At 52.3% G+C, this 12,555-nt stretch overlaps 1 protein-coding gene across 1 annotated transcript; it reads right to left on the reverse strand.

The window, feature by feature from the left end:
* Window positions 1–824: 824 nt before the first annotated feature.
* Window positions 825–1,844, reverse strand: myadml2 (myeloid associated differentiation marker like 2). The gene has a single exon (XM_078401388.1). It carries the CDS (start codon window positions 1,842–1,844, stop codon window positions 939–941), a length of 906 nt encoding a protein of 301 aa, XP_078257514.1. The 3' UTR covers window positions 825–938.
* Between the last annotated feature and the right edge of the window lie 10,711 nt (window positions 1,845–12,555).

The following is a 12,555-nucleotide window of genomic DNA, read 5'->3' on the forward strand; positions in this document are numbered from 1 at the left end:
GGAGAAGGCAGGAGAATGGGGTTAGGATGGAGAGAGAGATCAGCCATGATTGAATGGCGGAGTAGACTTGATGGGCCGAATGGCCTAATTCTACTCCTATTCCTTATGACACAGTGCGGGAAACAGGCCCTTCGTCCCACTTGAGTCCGGATCGAAGCTGGGACTGTCGCTGTGAGGTAGCGGCTCTACCAGCTGTGCCCCATATTAGAGGAAAACAGTTATCACCTGCACATACCAGTCCCATCCTTCACACACTAGGGGGCAATCCCACACAAGCCAATGAACCCACAAACCTGCACATCTTTGGCAAGTGAGAGGGGAGGGGAGAGAGGAGGGGAGGGGGAGGGGAGAGAGGAAGGGAGAGGGGAGGGAGGAAGGGAGAGGGAAGGGAGGAAGGGAGAGGGGAGGAGAGAGAGGGGAGGAGAGGGAGGGGAAGAGAGAAGGGATGGGAAGGGAGTGCAGAGAGGAAGGGAGAGGGGAGGAGAGAGGGGGAGGAGAGAGAGGACAAGAGAGAGGAGTGGAGAGGGGAGGAAGAGAGAGGGGAGAGAGGGGAGGAAGAGAGAGGGGAGAGAGAGGGGAGAGGGATGGGGAGTGGAGAGGAGAGAGGGGACAAGAGAGAGGAGGGGAGAGGGGAGAGGAGAGGAGAGAGGAGGGGAGAGGGGAGAGGAGAGGAGAGAGGAAGGGAGAGGGGAGGAAGAGAGAGGGGAGAGAGAGGGGAGAGAGAGGGGAGAGGGGGAGAGGGGGGAGGAGGGAGGGGAGGGGAGAGATTTGCAGTTGTTTAAAGTGCAGAGCTATAATGTAATCACCAACGGGAACTATCCACGAGGGGCATCTTAGGAGAGACACACACAAAACGCTGGAGTCACTCAGCAGGTCAGGCAGCATCTCTGGAGAGAGGAGGGGCGGGTGGAGGAGACCCCATTCTTCAGACCACCACCTCAGGGCCGGGCGATGTAGAGGACCTTCTGCGAGTAGATGAGGTCGGCCACGTAGAGGATGAGGTTGACATAGGTGAAGATGGCGACGACGAGCTGGCTGTCCCACGGGCACTGGCCCCGGCTGCAGGAGGCCGGCCGCTCCATCGAGCCGTACTTGTCGTCGAAGCAGAAGATGGGCCAGACGACGGAGGCGCTGAGGTAGAGCAAGGTGGCGAGGAAGGTGTAGAGGACGACCAGCCTGTCCATGGCCGCCACGGGGGGGGGCCTGCCCGCCACGTTGAGGCCGATCACAGTGACGGTGAGGATGAAGCAGACGGAGTAGACCCCCACACACCACTGTGTGGCCGGGTAGCGGCTGTACTCGCTGTGGTGGAGCAGGGCGCCGAAGATGATGCAGGCGGTGTAGGCTTGGACAACCTTCAGCAAGCCCGGGGCGGTGGCCATGTAGCCCCCCACAGGCCCCCCAGGCCTGGCCCGGGTCAGGTGCACCTCGGCCCCGTAGGCGATGGAGGCGAGGGCCGAGCACACGGTGGCCGACACCCTGAAGCCCCTGGAGCGGCAGCTCTGTCCGCATCGCCAGTGAGGGTCCACCATGTACAGGGGGAAGACCACGGTGGCGGTCAGGGCCATCTGGGCGGCCAGCAGGGCCAAGGTGATGGTCAAGTTGGCCCAGGACAGGCGCAGGCAGCCGTGCAGGCGGGTCAACTCCAAGCAGACCACCAGGGAGCTGAGGGCCAGGCAGAAGCACCAGGCCGACATGCAGAAGTAGCCCGGGGCCCCGTCCCACCCGCCGTCATGGGCCACCAGGCTCAGGGCAACACAGCAACACACGCACTGTAACAGGCGGGCTAGCCCCAGAGGCGACAGAACGGCCGCAGGGTTCAGCAAGGGAACCCGGGTCTCCATCCTCACCCCGACACTGCCTCCCTTCACCTCCCCTGCCCTGTCCCCACTAACCTCTCCTCTCCTCTCCCCGCCACTCCCTTCACCTCCCCTACTCTGCCTACTAGCCTCTCCTCTCCTCTCCCCTCCCCTGATCTCCTCTCCCCTGATCTCCCCACCCCTCCCTTGTCCCTACTAACCTCTCCCCTCCCCTGATCTCCTCTCCCCTCCCCTGATCTCCTCTCCCCTGATCTCCCCACCCCTCCCTTGTCCCTACTAACCTCTCCCCTTCCCTCCTCTCCTCTCTCCCCTCCCCTGATCTCCCCACCCCTCCCTTGTCCCTACTAACCTCTCCCTTTCCCTCCTCTCCTCTCTCCCCTCCCCTGATCTCCTCTTCCCTCCTCTCCTCTTCTCTCCCCTCTTTTCTCCTCTCCTTCTCTCTTTTCCTCTCTTCTTCCCTCCTCTCCACCCCTCCCCTTCTCTCTCCCTCTCCTCTCCTCTACCCCCCCCTCCTCCTTTCCTCTTCTCCCCTCTTCCCACTTCTCTCCTCTTCCCTCCTCTCCCTTCCTCCCCTTCTCTTCCGTCCTCTCCCTTGCTCGGGCCCCGGGGAGCGAGGGTAAGGAAGCGCCCACTCACACTGCGGCAGCTGCCCGGTCCTGTCCCGGTCCTGTCCCTGTCCCTGTCCCGGTCCTGTCCCTGTCCCTGTCCCCTCCCTGTCCCTGTCCCTGTCCCCTCCCCTGTCCCCTCCTCTCCCCTCCCCTGTCCCCCTCCCCTCCCCTGTCCCCCCCTGCCCGTCCCGTCCCGACAGTCCGGAGCCCACAGAGGTTGACTATAAATAGACAGGTTTGCGCATCAGCGAATTCCGTGCGGCTCCGCTTTAAAGAAAGGACTCATCTTCTCACTCCCCTCACCCCCCTCAAAGCCCTCGGTGCCGGCTCTGGGAGAGGCTTTGGGCAGTGAGAAGGGGGCTCCCCAAAGTGACTCCCTCACCCCTCACCCCGCCTCCCCCACCCCCTTTCCTTCCCTCCCCCATCTTCCCCCTTCCCCCTTCCCCTTCCCCCTCTCTTCCCTCCCCTTCCCCTTCCTCTCCAACCCACCACCCCCCTCACATCCCTTCCCTCCCTCTCCCTCCCCACCCCTTCCCATCCCCTCTCCCATTCCTTCCCATCCCCTCTCCACCCCCTTCCCCTTTCATCCCCTACCTCCCCCTTCCCCTCCCTCCCTCCTCCCTTCACCTTTCCCTCCCCCTCACCCTCCCTCCCCCACCTCTTGCCCACCCTCCCGTTCCGTCTCACCTTCCCCACTCTATACATTCACCTTGAGTCTCCTTCTCCAGAAGCAGTGCCCACTGAGCTGAGACTAAATAAACACCAAGTGCTGCTAAAAAGTCCAAGTGGGGTTAACTTTACATTTTAAAATCACCTGCCTCCCTGTCCTCTTGTCTCCCCCTCTCTCCCCCCCCCCCCCCTTCCCTGTCTGTCTCTCTGTAGCCTGCTCACGCACGTACCGATGTCAATGAAAATCCTGGATTGACCACATGAAGAACTGCAGAAGCTGGATATCTGGAGCAAAAGACAAAGTGCTGGAGGAACTCAGCGGGTCAGGCAGCATCTGTGGAGAGAGTGGACAATTTCACTCCGCAGATGCTGCCTGACTCCACCACCCCCCCCCCCCCCCACCACCCACCCACCCCCCCCCCCCCCACACCCCCACCTGAGGTAGTTCCCTCCAGCACCTAGTGTTTTGCTTAAAAATCTGTAAAATAGAACTGCATTTAAATGACATGCTCTAGTGAAGAGTTGTCACAACTTTCAATAACCTTGCATGAGCAACTTGTAGAGCCACTACCTCACAGCGCCACAGACCCGGGTTCAACCCTGACCTCTCGGGTGCTGTCTGTGTGGAGTTTGCACGCTCTCTCCGACACCGCACGGGTTTCCTCCGGATGCTCCGGTTTCCTCCCACATCACAAATACGTGCGGGTTGTGAGGTGAACTGACCGCTGCAAATTGCCCCCCCGTGCACAGGTGAGTGGTTGAATTTGTGGAGAGTCCTGGTGCGAAAATAATTTCTTTCAAAGAATTGTGTGAAAACGCACACCTCCAGATTCAGGGGCAGTTTCTTCCCAACTGTTAGATCAGGCAACTGATCAATCTATCCGACTATCTTTAATCGGACTTTGCTGGACTTGATCTTGCACTAAGCGTTATTCCCTTTATCCTGTACCTGTCCATTGTGGACGGCTCGATTGTAATACAATACAATACAATAAAATACAATATATCTTTATTGTCATTGTACAGGGGTACAACGAGATTGGGAATGCGCTTCCCATACGATGCAATAAATTAATTAGCTAGTCGGTATTAATTTAAGCAACCCAATGAAACAAATTGTAACAGTTTTAAAACAGAATAAAGTGCAAGTAGATCTGTGCCGGTTCACTGTGCGATGTGACCATCCGGATCAGCAGGACCGGTTCATAGCAGCTATGGCCCTGGGGATGAAGCTGTTCCTGAGTCTGGAGGTGCGGGCGTAGAAGGCCTTGTATCGTCTGCCCGATGGTAGAAGTTTGAACAGACTGTTGCAGGGGTGTGAGGAGTCTTTGTGGATGCTGGTGGCTTTTCTGAGGCATCGTGTGTTGTAGATGCCCTCCAAGGCTGGTAGCTGTGTTCCGATGGTCCTCTGAGCTCTATGGACTCGTGTGTAGGAAGGAACAGCAGATGCTGGTTTAAACCGAAGATAGACACAAAATGCTGGAGTAACTCAGCGGGACAGGCAGCATCTCTGGAGAGAAGGAATGGGTGAGGTCTCGTGTCGAGACCCTTCTTCAGGCTGATGTCAGGGGAGAGGGAGATACATAGATAAGGAAGTGTAAGGTGTGAAAATAGGACAAAGCGAATGGAGATCAAGGATGATGTAGAGTAGATCGTTGTTAGCTGGGAGAAGGCAAGAACAAAGCAAACAGAGATAAAATGCAGTCGGAGACAGTAAGACTGGTCGGAGAACTGGGAAAGGATGGAGAGAGAGAGCCAGCATACGTTGTAACTTTGTCAGCGCCGTTGGTGGCCGCTATTTGTATACATTGGGTATACAAGCAAAGAATCTCACTGTGCCTTGTCACATGTGACAATAATACCTTCCATTCCATTCCAAGTATGTTGTTTTATACACAGGAGGCAACGCCACATTCCAATCACAGCTTAGTGGATCTGTGGGGAGAGAGAGAATCTGGAATCCTGGAATCATTATTACTATCTCAGCTGTTCAGTCGTCCTGCTAAGAATTTATGGAATCTACATGAAGTAAAGAAAGACCGTGAATACTGAAATTCTCAATCAAAAATAGAATTTGCTGGGAGATTATTCTCCAGCTGAGAAAATTAAGTTGAAAGGCAAATGGAGTTTAGTTTAGTTTAGAGATACAGCGCGGAAACAGGCCCTTCTGCCCACTGTGTCTGTGCCGACCAGTGTACTCGTTCTATCCTACACACCAGGGACAATTTCAAGAAGCCAATTAACCCACAAGCTACATGTGTGGCGTTTGCACGTTCTCCCCGTGACCGCGTGGGTTTCCTCCAGGTGCTCCGGTTTCCTCCCACATTCCAAAGGTGTGCGGATTTGTAGGTTAACCGGCCCTCAGTGAAATTGCCCCCAAATGTGTTGGAAATCAATGAGAAATCGGGATAACAGAACTAGTGTGAACGGGCGATGGATGGTCGGCACGGACTCGGTGGGCCGAAGGGCCTGTTTCCATGCTGTATCTCCAAACTAAACTAAACTAAACAGAGGCTGGAAGGCGATGAGTGGAGATATAAGATACTGGGATCTAAAATACTGGTTTCCTCCCACACTCCAAAGATGTGCGGGTTTGTAGGTTAATTGGCTTGGTGTAATTGGCAAGTTGTCCATAGTGGTTGTCGGATAGTGTGAAGGTGCGGGGATCGCTGGGTGGTGTGGGCCGAAGGGTCTGTTTCCGCACTGTATCACTAAACTAAACCAAATATGTAAAGAATGAAGGTTAGGATCCTTGCCTTGACAATTGCTTTGCATTTCACTTCGCATTCCAATCTTTCTATGGCCATTTGTTCAGACATACCTTTCTAATAGTGGGACTATGATTTTACCAAAGATAGACACAAAAGTGCTGGAGTAGCTTAGCGGGGCAGGCAGCTTCTCTGGAGTAAAATGATGGGTGGCGTTTCATTTCAGGACCCTTCTTCAGGTTCCAACCCGAAACTGACTTACTCCAGCATTTTGTGTCTATCTTTGGTATAAACCAGCATCTGCAGTTCCCTTTTATGACATTAGGGTTGTGCAGGTCGGTTCAAGAACAAGCTGGTCATAGGAAAGTGATTCATAAATGCAAAAATAACTCCTCCTGTTGTCTTAGGTTCCTCATGAACCTAATTTCCAGCTATTCATAAGTTCATAAGTGATAGGAGCAGAATTAGGCCATTCGGCCCATCAAGTCTACTCCGCCATTCAATCATGGCTGATCCATCTCTCCCTCTCAACCCCATTCTCCTGCCTTCTCCCCATAACCCCTGACACCCGCACTAATCAAGAATCTATCTCTCTCTGCCCCAAAAAATATCCATTTTATTTGGCCACCACATCCTTCTGTGGCAATAAATTCCACAGATTCACCACCCTCTGACTAAAGAAATTCCTCCTCATCTCCTTTCTGAAGGAACGTTCTTTAATTCTGAGGCTGTGCCCTCTGGTCCTAGACTCTCCCACCAGTGTAGAAATCGGGCCCAATACCAAATTGCTTCTTCCAAGATGGCGCCCAACCCAGGCGACTGTTTGGGTGCCAGCCACAGAAGCAGATTAACAGTCACATATTACACTCGCTCCACACTCTTACATCTCTATTCCTACAGCAACATTTCTTATTCCATTGTCATGTATCTTGTACACTGCGAGTGGCTCGATTGTAATCGATTGCATTGTCTTGCCGCTGGCTGGATAGCATACAACAAAAGCTTTGGTACACGTGACAATAAAACTGAACTGCAAATACTGTACTGAAAGAACGTGGTAATACTCATGAGAATGGTTCACTGTGACATGCAAAGCTCTTTTCTATCCCAGTGGATTATGGACATAAAAGTAACCACAGTGTAACACATGACACCAGCCAGCCCATAGCAATTTGTAGTACTTCTATAAATTAAACACGATTAAAATATAATTAGTCTTTGCAAAAGGGCAAAAATCTTGCCTCTGTGGTTTACCAGGAATGTCGGATGTTGAGACAAGCTTTGTCTACCTTGCAGGTGAATGTAAACATCCTCTGACATCGTCTCTGGAAGGCCTCTTTACCTTGAAAGTGGCGCCACAGGTGGATGGGGTGGTCAAAAAGGCTTTTGGCACATTGGCCTTCATCAGTCAAGAGTATTAAGTGTAGAAGATAGACACAAAGTGCTGGAGTAACTCAGCGGGTCAGGCAGCATCTCTGGAGAAAAGGAACAGGTGACGTTTCGGGTCGAGACCCTTGATCAGATGCTCTCGCCCCTCTTCATGAGCTGGTCGGCACAGACTCGGTGGACTGAATGGCCTGTTTCCACGCTGTATCTCTAAACTAAACTAGGAAATTAGCAAATGTGCTCCCTTAAAAAAAACACATAAATGCCATTGCTACGGACTTCACAGGATGATAGTCAGCGCCGACCAGCGACCCACGCACATTAACACTATCCTACACACACTAGGGACAATTTACACATACACCAAGCCAATTAACCTACAAACCTTTACATCTTTGGAGTGTGGGAGGAAACCGAAGATTTCGGAGAAAACCCACGTACGGACAGCACCCGTAGTCGGGATCGAACCCGGGCCTCTGGCGCTACAAGCGCTGTAAGGCAGCAACTCTACCGCTGTGCCACCGTGCCGCTCTGATACAAGTTCAGTATCTAACCTCGCTTTTGGTCCCCACAGCAGGCTACTAGTTGTTTGGGGCGGAAACTGTCAATATTTAAAGATACAAAGTGCTCGACCAATTCAGCGGGTCAGGCAGCATTTCAGGAGAACATGGATAGGTGATATTTCAGGTTGGGACCCTTCTTCAGTCTAAAATTTCCCCCCTAGTGTAGGGAGTAGATGGGAAAGTGGAGTAACATGGAACTAGTGTGAAGGTCAGCATGGACTCAGTGGGCTGAAGGGCCTGTTTCCATGCTGTATCTCTAAACTCTAAATCTGGTGTTCACGGTCTTTAGATGACACTATCTGGGAGCTGGCCAAATGGGCCAAATAGCCTTCTTCTTTGTCATAACATTTTCTTTTTGTGGTCTCTACTAACTGCGTCCTTTTGGTCTGGATCTGGGTTGGTGCCAGCAGTGAAACACCACGAACGTGCAGTAACTCTGCACCAACACATGAGGGCAGCAATGGGACAACCAGCCCAGAGAATTTCATCTGTAAAGTTCAGATGCACATTTTCCTTTTCCCCTTTTAACCCAAGAATGGGATTAGTCCAGCGATGGTCACAGGTTGAGAAAGTATTGGAGTTAAAGCGATTTCCCTAGTTACCACAGCAGCCCTGTGTAGATGAAACAGTGTGGCATTTATTTCACAAACTGCTGGAGTAACTCAGCAGGTCAGGCAGCATCTCAGGAGAGAAGGAATGGGTGATGTTTCGGGTCGAGACCCTTCTTCAGACTGAACAGTGTGGCATAGTTGGTAGAACTGCTGCCTCACAGCGCCAGAGACCCGGGTTCGATCCTGACCTCAGGCGCTATCAATGTGAAGTTCTCTTGATTTGCCCTGAAGTTCTATAATTCTATGATCACCTGTGTAAGAGTGCCCAACATAACCAAACATCTCACAATGAGCAAAATACAAACAGCTGGAGGAACCCAGCAGGACAGGTGGCACCTGTACAAACATAGTTCAGTGCAGCGCAAGAACAGGCCCTTCGGCCCACAATGTCTGTGCTGAACATGATGCCAAGACCAACTCTTATCTGCCTGCACGTGATCTACATCCCTCAATTCCCTGCACCTGCACTCAGTCCGCATTAACCAATCTGATCTCCCGGTGGCTGAGCACTTCAACTCCCCCTCCCATTCCCAGTCTGACCTTTCTGTCATGGGCCTCCTCCAGTGCCATAGTGAGGTCCACCAGAAATTGGAGGAACAGCACCTCATATTTCGCCTGGGCAGCTTGCAGCCCAGCGGTATGAACATTGACTTCTCCAACTTTAGATAGTTCCTCTGTCCCTCTCTTCCCCTCCCCATTCCCAGTTCTCCCACTGTCTTCCTGTCTCCACCTATATCCTTCCTTTGTCCCGCCCCCCTGACATCAGTCTGAAGGTCTCGACCTGAAACGTCACCCATTCCCTTCTCTCCTAAGATGCTGCCTGACCTGATGAGTTACTCCAGCATTTTGTGAATAAATACCTACGATTTGTACCAGCATCTGCAGTTATTTTCTTACACATCTTTGAGGATGTTGTGTTTAATAGCAGGACAGCATCTCCAGTCCATCACTGATGGGCTCTGTAGCTCCACACTTGCCCCCCATTCACCTTAACGCACCTAGAGTCATCCTCTATCCGAGAAGTCCTCCAGAGGACTTTCAGTGACTGCAGTCCCACCGCATGCCACTGGGTGGCAGAACAGGACATCAGATTGAGGTCCAGTGTCCACCTTCACACAAACAAGAACTTTCATGCTACACATGCAACAAATTGTTCTTCAAAGGAGCCGGCCGGCGCAGACTGGCCTCCTTCCCATGCTGCATCAATCTATAAACCTGAGCTGAAACTTGAACTAAAGCTTTAGACTTTAGAGATACAGTGTGGGAACAGGCCCTTCGGCCCACCGAGTCCACACTGACCAGCAATCACCATGTACCTTAGCACCATCCTAGCACACTAGGGATAGTTTACAATTTACAGAAGCCAATTAACCTACAAACCTGCACGTCTTTGGAGCGTGGGAAGAAACCGGAGCACCCGGAGAAAACCCACGCAGGTAGGTCACAGGTAGAGCGTGCAAACTCCCTTCACCGCGAAGACAGGACCCGTGGTCAGGATCGAACCCTCGTCTGTGACGCTGCAAGGCAGCAACTCTACCGCTGCGCCACCGTGCTGCGCCATAGCTGTTTCCCATCTTCCCCATTCACCTCCTCCATCTGGGTGAGTCTTTTACCCAGGGTAGGGGAACCAAGAGCCAGATGGCATAGGTTTAAGATGAGAGGGGAAATGCTTAATAATTTAATTTACTTGCCTATTTAGTTGGTACAAGTAACAAAAGCAACTCTTTTTTTTGCTGGAGACAGACACAAAAAGTTGGAGTAACTCAGCGGGACAGGCGGCATCTCTGGAGAGAAGGAACGGGTAACGTTTTGGGTCGAGACCCTTCGTCAGACTTTGCACTATATATTAACGATTTAGACGAGGGAATTAAATGTGACATCTCCATGTTTGCGGATGACACAAAGCTGGGTGGCAGGGTGTGCTGCGAGGAGGATGCTATGAGGTTGCAGGGTGACTTGGATAGGTTGGGTGAGTGGGCAGATGCATGGCAGATGCAGTAAAATGTGGATAAATGTGAGGTTATCCACTTTGGTGGCAAGAACAGGAAGGCAGATTATTATCTGAATGGTGTCAGTTTAGGAAAAGGGGAGGTGCAACGAGACCTGGGTGTGCTTGTACATCAGTCACAGAAAGTAAGCACGCAGGTACAGCAGGCAGTGAAGAAAGCTAATGGCATGTTGGCCTCCATTGCGAGAGAATTTGAGTTTAGGAGCAAGGAGGTCCGACTGCAGTTGAACTGGGCCCTGGTGAGACCGCACCTGGAGTATTGTGTGCAATTTTGGTCTCCTAATTTGAGGAAGGACATTATTGCTATTGAGGGAGTGCAGCCTAGGTTCACCAGGTTAATTCCTGGAATGGCGGGACTGACATATGATGAAAGAACAGGTCGACTGGGCTTGTATTCACTGGAATTTAGAAGGATGAGAGTGGATCTTATAGAAACATATAAAATTCTCAAAGGATTGGACGGGCTAGATGCAGGAAAAATGTTCCCAATGTTGGGGGAATCCAGAACGAGGGGTCACAATTTAAAAATAAGGGGTAGGCCATTCAGGACTGAGATGAGAAAAAACTTCTTCACCCAGAGAGTTGTGAATCTGTGGAAGGTAGTGGAGGTCAATTCTCTGGATGTTTTCAAGAGAGAGTTAGATTTAGCTCTTAGGGTTAAAGGAATCAGGGGATATGGGGAAAAAACAGGTGCGAGGAACTGATTTTAGACGATCAGCCATGATCATATTGAATGCCAGTGCTGGCTCGAAGGGCCGAGTGGCCTACTCCTGCACCTATGTTTCTATGCTGGTTTTAATACCCATGTTGTAGGAAGTCTCTGGAGGATGCATTTATAGTCTGGGACGGTCCTGATTCATCGCACTTGTACAACCATTCATCCAGGCTCTCTCATCAACCCTTCCCCCCCCCCCTTCCCCCTTCCCTTTCCTTATCTTCCACTTCCCATCCCCAACCCTGGAATCCTTCAGGGTTTTATCCCACTGCATTGTTATTTGTATGATGTGGATTGCATAGAATGTGCGACTTTTTGTGCAGCACATAATCCCAGAAAGCCTCAATCAGTCTGAATTACTGGGTTTTGCTGGTCATGCCAGTATAATTGTCCTTGGAACCACTTACATTATTGTTAAGAGTGGATTTTTTTTAGTATCCCATCTTTTGCTTTTGCGTGAAATCAATTAGTAGAAGGGTTGCCAACTGCCCCGTATTAGCCGGGACATCCCCGATATTGGGCTAAATTGGCTTGTCCCGGGGGGGGCGCTGTAGGCCCAGACAGTGTAGGCCCGGACAGTGTAGGCCCAGACGCTGCAGGCCTGGAGAGTGTAGGCCCAGACAGTGTAAGCCCGGACACTGTAGGCCCGGACAGTGTTGGTCCGGACACTGTAGGCCAGGAGGCCCGGGCGCCGCCTAACGGAGATTGCATAGCAACCCGCCTCCTGGCCCGGGCAGCCGCCAATGGTGGAGCGGGAGCACGTGGCCGCTGGCTGTGTGAGGTCACGTGAGGTGTGGGGCGGTGGCGTCACCTAGTCCCTTATTTGGGAGTGAGATAGTTGGCACCCCTAATTAGTAGTGATATTTTAATTGTACTCTTGTGTTGTACACACAATTGCAATATAGGGGGCGTGGCTGTGTTCTGCAGCTGCGGCTCACCGGCAGTCTCTCCGGTTTTTTTTGTCATTGTCGTTGTTAAATGTACGTTTTGTTTTATTTTTAATTCTGTGTATGTAGGGGGGTGGTGGGGGGGTTGGGGGAAACCTTTTTTTCAAATCTCCTCCTCAACGGAGATGCGACCCTTACCGTGTCGTATCTCCGTTCGTGCTACGGCCTAACATCGTGGAGTCGGCGGCCTCCAGCTGGGATCGACCTCAAAGACTCCGGTCGCAGGGCCTGGACTTACCATCTCGGAGGCTTCGGCCGTGGGCCCTGCAGACCGCAACATCGGGAGCTCGCAGGTCCCTGGCTGGCGACCAGCTTTTGGGAGCTCCAGCCGTAGCAGCTTCGACCGCCCCGAAGCGCGAGGTACGATCAACCCGCTCGCAGGCCCTTCATCACCCTGCGTGGCCCGGCCGCAGCACTTTACATCGCCCGGTGGGGGCTCAGGACTTTCATCGGCCTGCTCGGCTCGGCCCTGGGACTTTCCATCGCCCAGTGGGGGCTCAGGACTTTCATCGGCCTGCTC

This window comes from Rhinoraja longicauda, chromosome 6 (assembly GCF_053455715.1).
Source record: "Rhinoraja longicauda isolate Sanriku21f chromosome 6, sRhiLon1.1, whole genome shotgun sequence".
Taxonomy (NCBI): domain Eukaryota; kingdom Metazoa; phylum Chordata; class Chondrichthyes; order Rajiformes; family Arhynchobatidae; genus Rhinoraja; species Rhinoraja longicauda.